Source organism: Eulemur rufifrons, chromosome 16, assembly GCF_041146395.1.
Source record: "Eulemur rufifrons isolate Redbay chromosome 16, OSU_ERuf_1, whole genome shotgun sequence".
NCBI classification, from domain to species: Eukaryota; Metazoa; Chordata; class Mammalia; order Primates; family Lemuridae; genus Eulemur; species Eulemur rufifrons.
Window position 1 is genome coordinate 31,846,753 of NC_090998.1, and position 20,702 is coordinate 31,867,454.

Sequence of the window (20,702 nt, forward strand, 5' to 3'; positions counted from 1 at the left end):
CCAGTATTCAACTTTTTAAAATTATCTCCATATGTCTCAAATATAATAATAAATAAAAAAATGTACTATTTATATATGCTATAAAATATGTATATAGATGTTTTCATATATATACATGTTAAATACTTTCTGCATGATTTGCATATTACCTTTGCCATAAAATAAAGACAAGTTCTCATTTTAAAAGAAAATTAAATAAAATGTTACTCTGCACTCAGGATTCTCTCCTCCTACCTCCTTCTTATTTTATGTTAATTTATTTATCTGCATCTATTTGGACTACTTAGCTGAAATACTCGAAAAGATCATCAGATTGTTCATTTGTTCTCTAGAAATATTTTTTGTTTGAGGAAATTTCTAGCATTGTCTCATTTTCATAGATTTTTCTTTAGCTATCAAGTAGATCAGATCAAATAATGAAAGCAAGATCAATTTTACTCAAGCATGGATTTCACCAACCATAGCTACTATATGTAATTTCTAATATGGAAAGAGTATTTAAGTGTCCAAGTCATTTTTTTAGTCATACAGTAAGATGTCACAGTGGCCACTAGCTGAAAGTTTCATCAAAATAAAGATAATGTATACCTGAGTGAGTGGGAAATAATCTGAATCTTTATCTAAAAGCTTAAGAGATGATGTTATATTGAATTGAGGTATAATTCTTTAAAACTTCAATTGCCATTTTGGCAGATTTGAAAGGTTTATATTATGAATGAAAAATCAATTATTTTAGTGCTAATCATGAATAATTTCTCAACAAACATGGTTTACAAATAGGAAAATAATTGCTAATTGAGTTATAGTTACCTCATGCTGTGATAATGTAGGGTTTTCAAAGGATACAAACCTATGCAAATACAATTTTAATGGCTCTAACATTGATTTCAGGACACACACACTATCTGATGTATTCTTCAGAATAAGATTAACTAAATGTAATATTCATACTGTTGAGATTATGAGGGATATTGAGACTCACATTTAACATTTATAATTTTCCTTACTTTTTAGCATTTCCTGAGTGGGTAGAACATATCAATGACACAGAGGTGGACATAGGCAGTGATCTCTACTGGCCTTGTGTGGCCACAGGGAAGCCCATCCCTACAATCCGATGGCTGAAAAATGGATATGCGGTACGTATGTTCAAGTGCTTGGCTGGTCCTGAGTCCATGTTCAAGCAACATTTCAGGGTGGTCCTGGGATAAATTTAGCAGGAGAGCCAACAGAGTAAGGGTACTTGGGCCCTGAAATATGAAAGCTTCCTAAAACAAAAAGCAAACAAGAAACTGAACATAAAGTATCTTCTTTCAGTTTAAACAACTTCCTGTAATCTTACTCTACCTTCTCTCTTTCTCTCCTTATTTTTTCCTTTGTTCCACTTTTCCGCCCTCTTCCTACTCATCCATCTCCACTACCTGATACTGTCCTCTTTTTCTTGCCACTATTTTCCTGAACCCCACAGAAACAGAGGTAAGAGTGAAGCTCTAAGTCCTACCTTTAGCCCTGGGGACAAGTAGCAGCAGTGGGACCCTTCTCTGCTTCCCACTGTAATCTCCCAGCTGGTCCAAGAGGGGAAAGGTGGACTCTCAGCTCTGTAGGATGAATAGAACAAGAGCCTTTGGGCATGGTAAGTGGGTTTTACTTCCCCATGCCATGAAATCCCACTTGACTCATCTTAGGTTACAGTGGGGGCAGGTAAACATAGTGTATCTAAATTAAAAAACAAATAAGCCCAAACCTAAATGAAAGCATTTCTATTAACATTTATTGAGAATATGTGTTTCACTTTATTCTTTTCAGTATCATAAAGGGGAATTGAGACTATACGACGTGACTTTTGACAATGCTGGAATGTATCAGTGCATAGCTGAAAACACACATGGAGCCATTTACGCAAATGCTGAGCTGAAGATCTTGGGTCAGTATCATTGCTAATTTCTGTTAAACATTCATCAAGAAAACAATATATAAAAAGATGATAGCATATCCATAGGTCACCTATGATTTTACATTACTTTCTTTAATTTCCAAAGTTAAAAACTTCATATATGCAGTCTGGAATGGAAGAGTATTATTTTTCTTTTCACTGAAGAACATTTAAGTAGAGAAACAGTAACTCTTTAAAATTTCCTTATGTTGGCTGAAAATTCCAACTACATATTTCATGAAATTGCATCCTTTTATTTTTATCTAAGAAGATGAACTCTATAATAAAGTTGAACCAACATGGAATAAAATGTTTTTTAACATATTTTAAATGACAAAGGCAAAAAGGCAAAATTTATACTTGCCAATTTTGAAAAGTCTTCTCGTCTCCTATGCCAGGGCAGCTAAACACTGCCTGCCCAATCACATAACAGTAAAGGCTGATGCTAAAACGCTACATGTGATCCAGCCTCAGATGAGTCTTTAGCACTTTTGGGACATTCTCAGTTCCTGGGTCTCACACCCTACACTTGCTATCCACCACCTTTGAGACATTCCTCAAGTCCCTTACCTCGCCCTGACTCCTGCTTTCATATTGTCTTCTTACTCTCCATGAAAACTTAAACCCTTTGACATAAAGTATTTTAACTTCTCATACCTTACCCAACGCTATATCTTCATTATATTTGCCTTTTCAATACTCTTTATCCAGAGGAGGAAGTATTTGTTCTATTCAAAATTGAAACAATCCCTTTACCTTTTTGCCCTATATTCATTCATTTTCACTTCCCGTGATGTTTGGTATCAACCAGCTGCCAATACAGCTTCTTCTGTGTGTGTGTGTGTGTGTGTGTACATATTCCTTCCAGCTGCCTCTCCTTTTAGTCCTGTTTTATTCTTGAACTGGCATCTCTTGTCTTCGGTGACTCCAAGCTCTTATACCACCCAGATCATTTCTTCTCTGTCTCCTTCATTGTCCCTTTTTCACACCCTCCTCTGCCTGCCTAGAAGTCCTGCTCTCTCCCAGAACCATTCCTGTGGTTCCATTCCATTTTCTTTCACCTATCCCTTTACATATTCTATAGTATTATTCCTGGATTCTTATTATTTTTATTTTTAAATTCCCAGTTAACTTCTTCTCCTCTCATTAACTATCAGTGATCCATAATTGATATCTCTGGCCCAGATATTTATCCTCATCTTCAGACTCAAAATAAATACTTCCTAGTAGAAATGCTCATCTGGGTAACCCCACAGATAACCCAAGCTCAGCATGTCTGAAACTGAGTTCCTCCTCTTGCCCCACACTCACATCTTGTGTGCTCAAAGATTCTCTGTTTTAAAGAATGACAGAGTCCACCACAACTCTTTCCTCATCCAGTACATCCATTAAACTTCTCCACTTTACACCGGAAACATCTCTAAGATTTTTCATTACAACTACTGTACTTATTTTTATTACAGTTACTTTACTAAGGCCTTACTGTATCATGTCCCTTTCATGTTATGTGAAAGAGTTGTCACCAGGTTTAGTCACATTCTAAGTAATGAATCCAGAGAGTCGGCTTTCTCTTCTAGAACTAGTTACTGAAAAGATAAAGCAATGTCTCAAGGCGGCCAGTTTTATTCTTGCTGCACCAAAAGGAAACTCTTTAAAACATTGGTGTCACTACAAATTGAGTGACACTAAAGAAATAAGATAGGAAATGATTCAAATCTGAATCCCACCTGTTGCTGCCTGTGGCACCTTTTCCAAATTATATAATCTTAACAGATTTTAATCTTCTCATTTATAAACTGGGGATAATTCATCCAAAGTGTGGCTGGGAGGGCCAGCTATGACTGTGTGTCAGCGTGTATGGGGCTGCCCAGACCCCTCCAACCTTTCCCTTCACTCTCCTTTTGCAATTGAGTCAAAACAATTGAATTAGATGTTACTTTTAAAGTAAATGTATATACAATATTTTATTATAATTAAAGTTTATAATAATCCAGTTATCATCAAGAACCATACATTTGAATTGGGCGAATTTTATGACATGTAAAAGTTATTGAATAAAAGAAAAAAGTATTGAATGTGGAATGTCAATTGGTCACTGCTGATTATGTTTACTGAGCTTAATCCTTTCTATTTACTAATCAAAAGGGAATAAAAAAAGATGCTGCTAACATAATACAGAAGGCTTTGTGTTGACGCTTGATTAACAAAAAGAGAAAAGTAATAATTTGCTTTCCTTTTAGCTTTGGCTCCAACTTTTGAAATGAATCCTATGAAGAAAAAGATCCTGGCTGCCAAAGGAGGAAGGGTGATCATTGAATGCAAACCTAAAGCTGCACCGAAACCAAAGTTTTCATGGAGTAAAGGGACAGAGTGGCTTGTCAATGGTAGCAGGTCAGTTTAAAAACTAGAAATCCAATTGCAATTAACTATTTGGGAAAGCTTATTTTGTAGAAGACTTGTTTTCATACTAGCAATGTAAATGTTATTTGTTCCAATACTTTTCCACAGAAGATGGAAAAGAAGATGAACAGAAATACTGCTCATCCCTGTTATTATCCATTATAATCAAGGTTCAGTTTTTAGGATTCTATAATTTATGAGGAATTTAGAAAATTGAGGCTCAGAGATTTTTTTTATGAACTGCCCAAGGCCAAACAACTAATAAACATTGGGGAATAAAATAGTATCTCTCTAATTTCTTTTTCCTAACAAGGGCATCTGTTGAATATATCCATTCATATTTTATTTAATTTTATGCAACTAGCCTATTAAATATCTGGTAGGAGAATAAAAAGGTGACTTCAAAGTGCAAATCATCTCTTCCCATCTTTAAATGAACAGGATATTCTCATCATCTTCCTAATAAGTGGGCCATCTACCGATGTTTTAGTGGCTTTGGGACAAAACACAAAAACAGTGTTCAACTTGCATAGATTATCTATAGAAAAGCCACATTGAATAGTTTTTATGGGTTTCCTAGAAGTTACACTGATTACTAAAGTATGAGGAGGAGAAAGCTAGGATGGAAAACAGGAGGAATAGAATGTGGAGGTTGGGGTGGTGGTGTACTCCAGAAGTGAGGACAGTAGGTGCAAAGGCCCTAAGGCAAGAAAGTACAGGATGCATAAGAAATTGTAAGAACTTAAACTGAAGTGATTTGTCTTAAAAGGAACAGAATCTGTAATCAAAGGGCATACCCATGTCTATGTGCTACTCCCATGGGCCCCACCATTGGCTCTCTCTTTTTGATCATAGAATTTGCTCTGATTCTGATGAAGATCAATGTCATGGGCTTCTCCAACAAGGATTTCCCAGTAACATGTTTCATGGATTTGTTTTTCCTGAATATCAATGTGTTCAAATAATATCTTAAAGCCTTTGAAATCAAATTACATTACTTCCTTGATGAAAGAGTCTACAAATTCAACTTTTTCTCATTACTTTAATTCATTAATATCTCAATGTAGTAGTCACATACGAATATGTTTGAATGTTGTAAAATAGTATGTATAAAAGTTAAACAAATTTTTTGTATTTATTTTGAAAAATAATATCCAAGGAATAAGTAAATAATGATCTTTAAGCATAAAATAATCTCATTTTGATGACTGTAATTACAAAAAATAGTTCCACCTAGCAGAGTTTTTCTGTGCCTGATTAGTGGCCTATCGAGTGGCTTATACAATATTTGCACTCAGTAGGGAGGAGCTACGCATCTTGATAACTTGTAATTAAGTTCTCAATTTCATGATTTTATTTTGGACTCAAATGATATACTTTCTCCAACAGAACTTCTTTGTAACTAACAGAATTAATTTAGTTGTCAATACTATCAACTCTAAAGTGACCTTTATCTGAGCCATCATGGAAGGGGATCTCCATGATTCTTTTCTACTCCAGAGTCCTGGAGTAATTTTGGCAACAATAAGGTAGCCAGTTTAGACCATATTATTACTAGTTTGTTTGACTGCTGATATATCAGATTATCTGGAAATAAGGATAGGATGTTAAGAGGTTAATCTACATTGATTTAAGAATAAGGAGCATTACTACAAAAAAAAAAAACAAAAACAAAGAAAGTTCCTTCACTATTCTTACTAAAAAGTAATGAGGTTAATCTACATTGATTTAAGAATAAGGAGCATTACTACAAAAAAAAAAAAACAAAGAAAGTTCCTTCACTATTCTTACTAAAAAGTAATTTTAATGTCAAAGGAGAGATGCCCGAAAGTATAAATGAGATGAATGACACAGGAAGTATGTATACCCTTTAAAGATAATATAGATCAATTGAGAGCTAACATAAATAAATAAACTAAAAATATTAGTGTGGATTCTAGAAAGAATTGTCATTGTTTTTCCACTGCTACTTGACTGTAATTTTCATTACTTTGCTTGCAAAATAATTAAATGGGAGGGGAGTGGAAATTTGGCTAAGGTCTTCTGTGAGAGCTTAGTGAGAAAAAGTGTGGCACATTAATACTGGCACTGTGTTGGTACATGTCCTCCAAGATGTAGCTGCCAGGACAGGATTAGCCATGTAAGAAATTTATTAATGGCAATGCGTGGCAGAGAAAATAGAGAGGAAGCGGGGTGGAGGCTGGGAGAGCTATTTGACTGAGATGCAGGTCTGATCCCAGATGAAGGAGGGAAAGAGGGAAAAAAGAAATGACTTGGAGTGCAGAGAAGTTCTACGAGAGTACAGTAAGGCCACTGCAGAGAGTCTTCCAATTAAAAATTCCCATCAGAGGAATTTCCTCCAGGACCAGGTCTGCTTTAAATTTCCTCCCATGCTCAGTCATTGGCTGAGAGCAGTCTGTGGCTAAGAACAGTCAATGGGAGAATAGCCTTTTATTGTTATATTATTTTGATGATGCATTTCTTTTTCAAGAACAAAAAGTATTCTGAAATGAGCTTTAAGTTGGTACTGGATAGTTAAAGAAGGGAAAGGAAATTCTGGAATATATTATTAGTGGAACTTTTGATATTTTCTTATATGGAGATTTGTATTAATAAGGTAGATAAATAGTATTTTTCTTTTATCAGATTCTGCCTTTAAAATAAAATATATGTGTGTATGTTTTGTGCAAATCTTCAAAGACAATTTAAAATTTTGAAAATAGTACATTTAAAGAAAGTAAAAATCCAATGACAGGCAATCCAATGTTGAATCTAAGTATGAGTTGCTATGTAATAAAACTTAGTGAGTTTTTGGTCTCCAACCCCTAGAGAAAAGGCAGACAGGCAGGGAAATATGAGCAATATGAGAGATTTAGGTTATGTTTAAAAAAGAATTTCCTAAATGTTAATTTGTTATAGAAGCTATTACTAAGGGAGGTTTTTAAATATATATTTTTTAAACTTTCTGAAAATAAAATGTTTATATTTCTCTGTACCAGTGAAATTGACAGTCTATCCTAACTTTGAAGTCTCAGTTGAAATCCTGAGGTTACATAGAAGACCTGGGCTCATTTCTTTCAGGCCTATGGCTGGTTTGAGCCTGTCCCATAGTGGGAGGTCAGTTAGAAGACTACTGTATTAGTTCAAAAAAAAGATGAAGATGGCTTTCTAAAACAAATTGTCAATGCTGAGAAAGAATATTATAATATCATAATGAATATTATAATATTAAAATATAAAATTTAAAATTTAAATTAAAATATAAAAATTATATATTATAATATTTTAATATTATAATATTTTTTATAATGTAATATATAAAGAATATTATAAAATGATAAAATGTTTCAACTTTAAAAAAGTTCTCTTGCCATATGATTTGTATAAAATGTAATAATAAAAAGATATCAGTTTCTCTCATGTATGACATACAATAAGAATGTGTTTTACTAAATCAATTTTGTGAATTATTTAATTTTTATTTCAATAGAATACTCATTTGGGAAGATGGTAGCTTGGAAATCAATAACATTACAAGGAATGATGGCGGTGTCTATACATGCTTTGCAGAAAATAATAGAGGAAAAGCTAATAGCACTGGGACTCTTGTTATCACAGGTAAGAAACCATTTGATTAATGTTGTATTTTAAAGTTTTATATGGTGCTTAATTTCTAATGTATTAAAAGACATGCGATTCTGCACTAAGCCTCTAAAACAGTCCATGCATTGATAAGTTTCTATTTCAAAAGCGTTGTGGGCAAGTCTCTTGCTTGATGAAATTGTTCCTGTAATTTGGATGTGAAAACATCATCTTATTCCTTTGCACAGAGAAACCAAAATATACTGGACTTTATTCTTTTAATACACCAGATAATATGGTGTCTTATATTTTCTTGAATTTTGCTTTACTCTTTTATTTAAAAATGTATAGATCCCACGCGAATTATATTGGCCCCAATCAATGCTGATATCACTGTTGGAGAAAATGCCACCATGCAGTGTGCTGCGTCCTTTGATCCTGCCTTGGATCTCACATTTGTTTGGTCCTTCAACGGCTATGTGATCGATTTTAACAGAGAGAATATTCATTACCAGAGGAATTTTATGGTATGTGTTTTATGTTTCGTCTTATTAACACCTCAATGATTCCTGTGCCTTCATTGAAACTTCCATCACTATAATCATATTTCATATGATTTTATTTTTTCATGAGACCAGAAAACAGGCAAGAAAGCTTTTCATGATTCTCCTCATATTAACTGTAGTATTCTTGAACCTTTCTGAAATGGCTAACCCAAAGATTTTGGTAGAGATATTAATCAATGAATATTCATTGGGCTTTACGTACATTTCCCCCCTTAATTATTAAACAATATTTGCATTGCTATGTACTATAGCATATATGTGGTCTAGGTTCTAGTGCCTTCACTTTTACTTTAAATGAAGTAAGTGCATAGAACTTATACTTTGTTATAACGATACTTTAAAGCATTTATTTTATGCTTTGAGGGTAAGAAACAGACAAAATATGTATGTTGGATGATTTGGAGAACTAGTTTCTCTGATTTGAAGAGGGTTAAATGGATATATTTTAAGAATTGGAAAGTATACATACTACAAATCCTATAATTAAAAATAGTGATATAGGGAGTCAAGGTGTGGAAATAAATAAAATAGAAGGAAAATGTTGGGAAGTAATGTAGGAACAACAACTTGCAGAGGAACGTCACTGGTGTCTTGACAGGCTGTCTAAGTTACAGTGGATTTGAAAAGCAAATACTCACTGGCCCCTGCCTGCCTCTTCTCTAGAAAGACAACTATTTAGGAGCCTAAAGACCTATTTAGAACAAATGGTGAATTAAGAAAACTTTAATTTTAGAAGTTAGCTATTAACGTAGAAACAGAAGCTTGAATGAACTCAGGGTATCAAGGTTTTTTTAAGTCATATAAAATTGGAAGATTGATATGTATAGATTATAATGTTATGCTTTCAAATTCTCCAGCTCTTTTTTTTTTTTAACTCTTTTTTTTTTTTTTTTTTTTTGTTGAGACAGAGTCTCACTTTGTTGCCCAGGCTAGAGTGAGTGCCGTGGCGTCAGTCTAGCTCACAGCAACCTCAGACTCCTCGGCTTAAGCGATCCTACTGCCTCAGCCTCCCGAGTAGCTGGGACTACAGGCATGCGCCACTATGCCCGGCTAATTTTTTCTATATAGATTTTTAGTTGTCCATATAATGTCTTTCTATTTTTAGTAGAGACGGGGTCTTGCTCAGGCTGGTCTCGAACTCCTGACCTTGAGCAATCCACCCGCCTCGGCCTCCCAGAGTGCTAGGATTACAGGCGTGAGCCACCGCGCCCGGCCTTTTTTTTAACTCTTATAAAACTTTCCACTTTAAAAAAAGCTAAAAGTATCCATGTAACAAAAACACTTGTACCCCCTTAATTAATATTTTGAAGTTTAAAGAAAGCTAAAGCAAGCTTTTAGTCGAATAAGACTGGTTTTAACTGGATAGGGATTTTTTTTTTTTTTACATTTTTATTAGATAAATGCACATGAGCAACTATTGAGGCAGTATCAGTGTTAATACCTTATGTATGTTAACTGTAATTCCAGTTCTTTTTAATTTAACTGGTCTAGCTATAACTGTATCTTTTTAATTACCTGGTATAGCAATAACTATAAATCTACAATAAACCTACTAATTATGTTTTGGTTTTTGAACCAAGACACTTTAAAAAATAACAACTGAGAATTGGCAGAGAACAATAAATTTTGTATTTTGACATTATAGCATGTGATTTTTTTTTGTTATATGTCTGAAACTATTTTGATGTGCTTAATATAAACATGCCCAACATTCTCCAAGTTGTGTTTTGTATTGCAAGAAAAGTAAATGCCACTCATTTTAAGGGGAAAAAGTGAGCTAAACAGAGATCTTACTTTTTAAAAAAAGAAATAGATGTTTGAAATTGAAAGAAATTTGGTGTTATAAATTAAATAATCTTAAAAATACAGCCTGGAAATCTGACAACCATAGTTTATAAAATAGTTCCTTAGTACCTGCAGTGGAGTCTATGTAAATAGATTTGGGGAAATAAATTGCACTAATTATGTGGAAACTTCATATTTAGAGCCTACTTATGTTCTCTAAAATAATAGTTACATTGTACTAGGTTGCACATAATAACATTTTGCAACAACAAAAAAAGAATTTAAGAAAAAGGAAGGCAAGAAGAAAAGAAAGAAAGGAGGAAAGAGAGAAAGAAAGAGCGAGCTCAGTGATTTTAAAAAAGGAAAATAAAGAAATAACTGGAATGCTAATTAAGAAATAAATAATAAATTATACCATAACAGTGTAAAAGGCCCTGTGGTCCCCTGTGCAGTCTCTCCCTTTGCAGATGATAGCTACAGAGTTCACATAGCTGCCCCTCTGCTAATCCAGGGCAGAGTCCCGACTCCAGGCCCAACCTCACCAATTTAGGTTTTAGCTCGTTCTATCAAATATGATCTACCTGAGATAGAAAACCTACTCAACTGGCTAAATATGCAACTTAACTGAATAAAAATATCAAATGCACATTGTTAGCACTTAGTAGATGGATAGGTGGATTCAATTCTCTAAATTAAAAAAAACCAGATAAGAATAATTATTTTAAAATAAATTATTAAACTCAATTCTGTGTTTTGAACCTACAAAAGACAATAAAGCTTTCCTGGTGCCTTCTCTTTTAGGGCAAACTTCAAAGTCAGACTTCACTGATAAATACATCATGCAACATTTAAGTGAAAACACCATAAATGTTTGATCTACCTTTGAGAAGATATTCCTAATGGCTAGTAATTGCTTCTGGGCTTATTAATAGACCATTCTCACAAGGAGTGGCTCTTTTCTACATAAAGCTTAGTGAATGAAAACAATGGGGACAGCAGGTTTTGTGGATGGCAAATGTGAAGGAAGACACATTTGCAACTGCATTTGTCTGTTCAAAATTTCACAGACAAAAATTTCAGTATTGGCTTCTTAAATAATGTTTTGGTATTTTACTTAATTCTGGCAACATTTCAATGATTGAAAAGCATCTGTTCATTAAAAAATCTATACTGAGCACATGCCACAAACAGGCACAGTGATAGTAGGGCAAACAAAACACTGAATATGACAAACACAGACACCAATCCAAAATAAATCAGAGACGGCCTGTGAGTTTCAAATTCATATGTAAATGATTTGTTAGCCATCACAATTATCAAAACTAATATTATGATCATGTTTTAATAATTTTAATTGCTACAAAGTAATAATAAGTTTTAATTAATAAAGGAATAATAGAAATCAAAATTTTAACATTTTTATTTCAAGAACCTGTTTTCATTTTCCAGTTTAGCTTCAATAATAAGTTGTATTCAGTATGTTTTGATTTTGGCTTGCTATTCTTGATTTTGACCACTAAGTGGCACCCTTGTTTAAGATTTCAAATTTCACAGCCTGGGTAATTTGGGACTTGAAGCTTTCCTTTACGAAATTAAACAAACTCAGTTGCCCATACTTATGAATAAGTTGTGAAATTGTGGGTGCTTTTAAAATGTGTTTTTTATACTTTTTCCAATTAGGGTCACGTAAATATCAGGGAATATAGTAACTATACATTTTTAAGGAAGTACATTTCTTTAAGAATTTATGATGAGCACCAAAAAGTAAAAATAACATTGCCATTATATTAAATAATCCCACTTTATGTAAAATTCTTTTGGATTAATTTTTTAAATGTAACTTTTAATTTTAAGGCTGTAATTAAAAACTTGATACTGATTATAGAAAAACATTAAGAAGTTAAATACCTAGAGTTTACCTGCCATATCATTTATTCTTTTATTTATTCAATAAATATTCACTGAGTGTTATTATAGAATCATGACCAGTAAATATTTAATTTGAACCTGAACTCATGCATAGGGGATAAGAATATATGTATGAATCAGAAATTTAATAGATTTGAAGCTTTGAAACAATAAACTATTGAAGCAGTTTATCTGCCATTCTTTTATTCTATTAATGTTATGTGGCAAATAGTCATAAGTTTTTCAAGTCCAATTATATAATGGCTTCTGTTTTGACTTTCCAATTCAATAGCTACTTACTCCCTTAGACTAAGTTCAAAAGGCAAAGTCATTTTACTTATTAATTTAATTAATTTAATTTATAGCCTCTCTTGTTCTAGAAAGTACTCAAGACCATCTATCAAAAAATATGTATTTGTGATATAACATTTTATTCTCTTTCATTGTGGGACCTGATCTGTTGAAATTATTTTTCAATAGCCACTCAATTTTTGACATCAACTTCGAGTCATTTTTCTTTCAACTGTTTGACAATATTCTTCTTATCAGAGGCATCATCTTAGTTAACTACATGAGTTTCTCAACTGTCCTAATTCTGGTGATTGCCACTAATATATATTTTAAATATAATATATATATTTTTCTTATTCTCTTATTATAAATAAATATTTTAATCATAATTCTGCAAGAAGTTATTGCATGTCTGGTATGAATTCATAAATATCATCTGAATGGTTCAGAAGTTCTGCAGCAACCAGCCCTGGGCTCTGGGCTGCATTTTTCACTTCTTATTCTGTGACTCTGATCCAGGGATTAAAGCTCTCTATGCCTTAAAACGCCCCTCTGTAAAATGTTATTACTCATTCATTTACTTCATTCAGGTTACTTTATTGGGTTCACAAAACTGGTTAGTTCATAGTATTTTTGTGAGGATTAAATGAGAGCATGCCTATAAAACGCTTGGCACAAGATCTGGTATATTGTAAGTGGTTATTAGTAACACTTTTCATAATAGAGCAATCATGTCCTATTGAAAATTCCAGAAACTTTTGCCAGACAAGTTTTTTTTTTTTTTTTTCTGGTAAAAGATCTCATTTTTCACAATGTAATTCTTGCATTGCTTGCTGTACTGGATACTAAGTCCTAGGAAAAAAAATACAAATAAAAATAAAAAACAAAATTCTAAGTATTTCATTGCTGAAGACAATGGAGAAGTAATAATGGCCGAGATTTATTGAATGCTTACGGTTTAGCCCGTGTTGGATTAAATGCTTTTTAAGCATTTATCAGTTGATCTTTATAGCAGTCTCTATGGAGTACATATTATTGTGATTTTTCTCAATTTTCAAGGAGAAGAAACTCAGTATTAGAAAAGTTAACTAGCCCCAAGTAATGATACAACTTGCTAGTGGCCCTGGGAGGATTTGAAGTCAGTTATTGTGATTGCCAACCCAGTGATCTTCACTACTTTGATTTTTTTATCTTTTGGTTAATATTCATGTCTGTGTCTATTTGAATATTAATAATTCTCCAAGTATTTGAATTACTATAAAACTGTACTGTTGAACTCATATTTTATTCTCTAATCTTGTTTAATGAGTTTTGTATGCTCACTCAGATTATCCAAATTAATTTATTCTCCCTACACTGGTAGCAATCTGTGCAATACGCTGTAAGTCAAGTCTACACAGTTTCACAGTCTAACCGTCAAGTTCTAGGTAATTCTTAGTGATCTCTTCTAGGTAGGTAGGTCATGTGTATGTTTGTAGGCATGTGAGTATACATTTGTTTGAATAGGCAATACCATTAAGAGAAAGAAGACAGATTTCTTACCCTAGGGGTATTTTTATTTTTTTAAGAAAATATTGATTATACTACACATGTCACAAAAAAGTCCTCAGATTTGAGAATTATCTCAGTTTCATACTAGAGCATGGTGTGATCTTGAATAGAAATTTTGCTTCTGCAAGATAAGCAAAAAGGAGAGGAAAAATAAAACAAAAGTCGCTTTGTTGTTCGTTTGCTTTTTAAAATTTTATTGGCTTTCTGTTCATTCTTGAACAAGAAGGTGAAAACTGTCCAGAGCTGTGGGCAACAGGTTGGAGGAAACAAAGAGGGTTAGGCAATCATCCTTGGCAACAATCAAATTAGAGCTGAAGAAACCAGGGCAGAAGACCAGGTAGGCACAGCAAGATGATGTAAACCCTGGAGCCTTGGGACTTTGTCCACGTGCGGAGACATTTTTGGTTGACAGCTGCAGGGGTTTTGAGGAGCTGGGTGTTACAGGCATCTATTTAACATGGGTGCTATTAGATAACCTATAATACACAGGACAGGCCCCCACAACAGAGTATTATCTCATCCAAATTGTCAGTACTACCAATATTGACAAATGCTCTCAAGAAAGATTTTTTAAAAAAGAGACTTAGCAGTAAAGGTACTGGCCACTGAAAGGTTATAAACATAGGGTGTTGGAAACAAAGAAGAGTTATATTGTTTTGAGCAGATAAGAGTGTTGGGACATAAATATAAAGAAACAAGATTTTTAAAAAGTGTTTCCAAAATAGTATGAGTAGTAGAGGATAGATTTCATGTGCTTTGTGAATGGAAGGCTCTTAAATTTTGATGAGCAGTGGAAAAAAGAGAAATACATAAAAAAGTATATAGGTCCTTGGCATAGTTCTGGGACCCACATAAAACTCACAAAGGCATTTGGCTCATGGCCAAATCTTCTCTCTGTTTTTCTTTTCAGTTATTAGTTGGAAAAGAGTTAGATAATTAGAGAATTCTATCATACATCATTCTGTATGAATATATAATTTTTCTGACCTCCTTTTCGCTATCTTAATAAACCTTTACTTATACCTAGATGCTATATTTTATTTACTATTTTCCAGAAGTAAACAGGAAAATACCTATGCTCATTAGGTGTGTCTATAGTTGGGCTGGCTTCTTTTAGGATCATCACACTTCCAGTGTAGAGACCATGTCAGCTGATGTCACTCTCTAGCTTAGCATTTCATAGTTGAGTCCTTAGTAAGCATTTGTTGATGACAATGCTAAGTGAATGGAATTAAGCATATATAGCAGCAAGTCTTTGTTCTTCAGATTTGTATTAATATCATTGGCTTTGAGGGAGCCCCCAAAATTCATCTAAAGTTAAGGACACATTTTTTTTTACAATTTATTTAAATTTATTTTTACCTTTTTTTTTTGAGACAGGGTCTTGCTCTGTTGCCTGGGACTAGAACGCAGTGGCATCATCATAGCTCACTGCAACCTCAAACTCCTGAGCTCAAGCAATCCTCCTGCCTCAGCCTCCCAAGTAGCTGGGACTACAGGGTTGCACCATGACACCCAGTTAATTTTTCTATTTTTTTTTTTTTTTTTTGTAGAGAAGGGATCTCACTTTGTTGCTTAGGCTAATCTTGAATTCCTAGCCTCAAGCAGTCCTCCCACCTCAGCCTCCCAAAGTGCTGGTATTACAGGTGTGAGCCATCTCACCTGGCCAAGTACAGACTTTTTAAATAGAATTCCTCATATATTTAAGCATCTGTACAGTAATTATTCTGTTTTTTATGCTTGCAAAATACAGTTAATAAAAAGAGGAGAAAATAAACGTGAACTGCTGTTTTAGGAATGTTATGATTTTACATTGTGGACTTTGATGTTTTTTTCCATCACACTAGAAATATACTATTATGTTATTAGTTGTCATATTCCTAAAAAAAAATCTATTTTTCCAGTTTGTTTTTAAGAGCAGAAAATTATCTACAGATAGAGACTTTTGTTTTGTTTTGTCACTGACAAGTTATATGACCTTGGGCAAAACAGCCACTCTGAGCCTCAGGCTTCTCATCTGTCATATGAAGAGGTTGGACCACATGAAAAGTTTTAATAAACAACAGCACAAAAAATATTTTAGCAACAGAGTTCTCTTTGCAAAGAATATTTTAAATCAGAACCCAAATATATAAAAAAGATGAAGGTGAGATTGCTCTGACTAAAGATGAAATTGTGTGCACCCGTGTGTCCGTGTAGGCTACTACATAGCAAAGAGCCTTACCCACAGAGTCTCTGACTTTTTCCTGTCCCCTAAACACCCATTCTGATCCCTTCCTTCCACAAAGTGGTCCATGAAGATTTTCAGAACTCTAAGGCTAATGGGAACCAATTTGAAAACCATATGAATTAAATGATAATCAAGTTTTCTTTCAATTCTAAAACATAGGTCCTAAATCCAAGACATTGATGTTTTTGTCTGTCATTCAAAATACTTAGCAGAAACCTCAAAGAAAATTTCCTTCTTTTGAGTTTTCATTTAAAATGGGCCAATTGATCAAAATTGAACTCTTTAGTCATCAGTCTCATTGTTTATTTTATATTCTAAATAGCCAAATTTAGAGATATATAACATTTCCACTGTTTCTGTAAACATTTAGTGGCTTCTTAGTAAATATCCTGACCAGTTTCCCTGATTTAACTATTTTTCTATGTCCAATGATATCACTTCATTTCAGTAAGTTTTTTAAGTCATAATTTTTTTAATTTTTTAGATTCAGGTAATGTTTATATTGATGTATTACTTAAAATAGCATGAACTTGAATATTAGATAACATTAGGACATGAATGTTAATTATGTTATGTGTGAAAATGGTTTTGTGAGTGTGTAAGAGAATGGCTGTATTTTTTTTAACATTCCAGCTAATGTCTTGAGAAGTTGCCGATGAGTTGAGTACTGATATCATGGTACCAGTAATTTATTTTTCAAGAATTTATCACTAGAGAGATAGACAGATAGTAGATAGAAGGAGAGATGGAGCTAGTTAGCTAGACAATTTGGTAAAGCAAATATGGCATAATGTTTACCATTGTGGAATCTAGTTGGTTGGTATATGGGTGGTGATTATACTATTCTTTCTATTTTTTGTGTTTGAAAATTTAAATATAAAAAATTTAATAAATAAAACAATAGCATGTCATATATGAGGAAGTACCACTTCGACTTACCAAACTGTGAACCTAAATCCAGTTATCTCATCTGTAAAGCCCTACCTTGGAAGCAGCTTGACCTGGTGAAATCAGAGCTACATACTACCTAGAAAGCCTTCCACGTGTAGCTTAATGTAAAATCTCAAATTCCTTGTTTCTAAAATGGGAATATTAATAGTAAATCCCTAGGTATTATAAAAATTAAGTGAGAAAATGTATGTGAAGTAGCTAGCACATTGCCAGACATTTAAAAGGCATTTAGTAAATTAGATCAGGTAATAGTAGGAGTTCAGTAGTAGTAGCAAGCAGTGGTGGCGGCCTTAGTAGTAGTAGTAGCCATTGTAATAGTAGTATTAGTAGCAGCATTAGTGGTATTCTGTTAATAACAATAGTAGTAGCAGCAATAGTGGCTATCATTATAGTAGTATTGTATCTTTCTCTGTAAAGTACAGCTAAAAATAATACCTATCTCATAGTGTGGTTGTTAAGAGTAAATTTGCACATATGACAGCCCTTGACATGGACCTAATGCCCATTAAGTATTTGCTGTTGGTAGAGTTGGTGGTGGTGGTGTTAATGTTTGCAGTTGCATACAGTGTATTTTCTATATGTAGTTAGTCTTTCTCTACTCTACCAAGCCAAAAGTGAAAAAGAAGAAAAGTTTTAGAGTATCATGATATATCATATATCAGACATATTTAATACTTTTTGCTTATGTTTATAAAATATATTCTTTAAATGGTATATTTTTCTCCAACCTTCTATATCTGTCCCTTCACTCTAACCTCAATGTAACAAAACAGATGGCAGATGGGATTTTTAATAGCCATTATGAGCTCTAAGTTTTATCTAGACCTTTTATGTACCATATAGAATATTTCTTTGTTCATTATGATGAATTCAATGGATTAATACAACTTAATAATTCATATTCATTTACATTGCAGAAATGATTTGCAGTTAGTTTATGGGGGACCCAAGGAAGGGGTAGTCATTTATATGTTGGAAGTCTTTTGATTTAAACTTGAGAAACTTCTAAGTGGTCAACCACATATACACTTTGGAACATCCCTGAGCTTTGCTATCACAATTTCCAGTATGTGATTCAACTCTCCTCATATGAAGGGAAGAATTTTGTAATTCAGCCAAGCTGTGGTTTTTAGTGAAAATAGAGGGAGCATTCGTATCTAATTTGTGGCTAGAATGTGCTGAGGCCCGTGGTCTTTACTTGCTTGGTAAGCGTTCTGTCAACCGCTGAGAACCTCAACTGCTCTTGAGGTATGGAAAGTGCTAGTAGTATTTATAAAAACTTTAGCAAAGCTTTCATACATATACAACTATATTGGGGATGATATATTTAATAGCATATTTTTCCTTTGCTTTCCTTCTGAGGTGTTCCAGTGCCATTCTACCAAATATAGAGCAAATGAGAATAAACTTTAAAGTTGTTGATCATTGCTTTATGCAGGTAGACCTATCATCACCCACTTAAGGCCTAATGTTTAAAACAGAGTTGATTTTGAAATGAGTTTAGCATTAAACTTTTAGAATAGTTTAATTAAAAGTGGTAGAAGAGTTTATTGTGAAGATTCAATAAATATAAATTTAACAATATTTTAGGACATAAAATAATTTGTGCTTTTTATTACATATGAAAGAATAAAAAGAATGACCACATTATTCCTATCAGAATAAAATAAATGAACATGTAAAAAAATTATGTTTTGAACTGAGAGTTTTGGGGGGGGGAAGATAGCAATTTCATTAAGAAAAAAAAGAATTCTAGATATATAACACAGACATTTTAAAAAGGGAAATTTATAGTGGCATGATTTGTTTATTTTTATATCATTTTTCTGCCCTCATTTTTTAATTTTTTTATTGCCAAAATGGGTGAGGGAACATTTTAAATTGCAGAGGTTTTTTTTTTTTTTTTTCAGTCTAATCACATGGTTCATTGAAATAGTGGGAATTTAGCAACAGGATTATCTTTCCATTACATACCTGAAGCAACTGAAGTACTGAGTACATTTAATGAAAAAATACAATAGCACTAAGTGATTTTTACTTTTGTGCAAACATTATTTTTTTCAAATATAACTATTATCTTGTGTCATAATCATTTGAAAAGATTTTATATAATACATTTCTATTAATGAATAGTCATTATCAAGCACATTTCCATTAAGGATGTCAAAACACATCAAAGCAGTCTGTTTTACAAATATATAATGCTTAAATTATTTTATTTTACTATAATTATATTATTTTATTTTTTCTCACTAGAAAATTACTTAGACACATGTGCTAATTGGCTTTTATGACAATTAAAAAAAAAAAACCTGTTATAAGTACCTTCCCCCCATACAGAATCTTACTGTTTACCTCAAAAAAATTTTAAATATAATTATAAATAATAATTTTTTTTACCTGCTTTCTTAGATGAATTATATTTAGTATGGTATGAGGGGGTAGGCCAACTACAAAGTTGGACACAGTCCCTATGGCCATCCTCACTTCTGACACCAGCTGCAAGTTCAGGGCGTTGCCAAAACCTCTTTCAGTTTCGATACTTCAGTAGAAGGGTCTCACAAGATTCACTGAAAGCTACTATATGTTGTAGCTTCTTGCAGGAAAAGGATACAGACTAAAATCAACGCAGGGAAGAAGTACATAGGGCAGAGTCCAGGAGAAGTACCAGACAGAGCTTCCATTGTGTTCTCCCTGTGGAGTCAAAATGCATTACTCTGAGATGTGTGGCAATATGTGCGAGGATTGCCAACCACGGAAGCTTACCTAAGCCTTGATGTCCAGAGGTTTTATTGGGGCTTCATCATGTAGGCATGATTGATTGATTACCCGCATGATTAATCTCATTCTCTAGGTTAACTGATACCGTATGACCCAAAGCTCCTACTCTAAGTCACAGTGTCCATCTTTGTGGAATGACCGGCCCCTACTCCCAGACTCTACAGGTGTAGCTAATCCCTACCCTAAATCACACTGTTAGACTACACAGTATAACTCAAGACCCGTAGGCAAAGAAAGACATTAGAGATTACTTTCCAGAAGCTGAGGGCAAGGGCCAGACCTCTCTTTGAGCAAGGCCAGATTTTTTTACTACACAATGGGGTTGGAAAACTTAGAAGTTTCAGTTTTCTCCATAAATGTATAAACTTTTCCTAAAACTTTTCTGTTTTCTCATGAAATTAGTGTATAAATAATTTGAAATATATTATTCATGGTAGTTGCTCTCGTGAATATGGATAACAACAGTTGTTTTCAATTTAGCTATTTTTTTCTTCTTTTTTTCTTTCCAGAGGGCAAAAGAGCAGGATTCAATTCACTTATTTTATCTTATGGCATTATCTTACCTGAAAACATCATGTGAAATTCAAAGAACGTCTGTTTAATAAAAACATTTTAGATTATTTTAGGTTATAGATATTTATTAATTCATTTACTCAATAAGTATTTGTTGAATTTCTCTATATTATTGTGTGTAATAATAAACAAAACCTGAATTACAGTCTAG

General features: G+C 33.3%; 1 protein-coding gene across 4 annotated transcripts in view; it reads left to right on the forward strand.

The window, feature by feature from the left end:
- Positions 1–20,702, forward strand: part of CNTN1 (contactin 1) — a 342,876-nt gene that overhangs the window by 219,397 nt on the left and 102,777 nt on the right. For all 4 annotated transcript variants that reach the window (XM_069489731.1, XM_069489734.1, XM_069489735.1 and 1 more), the window contains 5 exons: positions 1,015–1,139; positions 1,807–1,924; positions 4,174–4,324; positions 7,824–7,951; positions 8,267–8,442. In XM_069489731.1, coding sequence (XP_069345832.1) covers positions 1,015–1,139; positions 1,807–1,924; positions 4,174–4,324; positions 7,824–7,951; positions 8,267–8,442 — 698 coding nt within the window. The remainder of the gene's footprint in view (positions 1–1,014; positions 1,140–1,806; positions 1,925–4,173; positions 4,325–7,823; positions 7,952–8,266; positions 8,443–20,702) is intronic.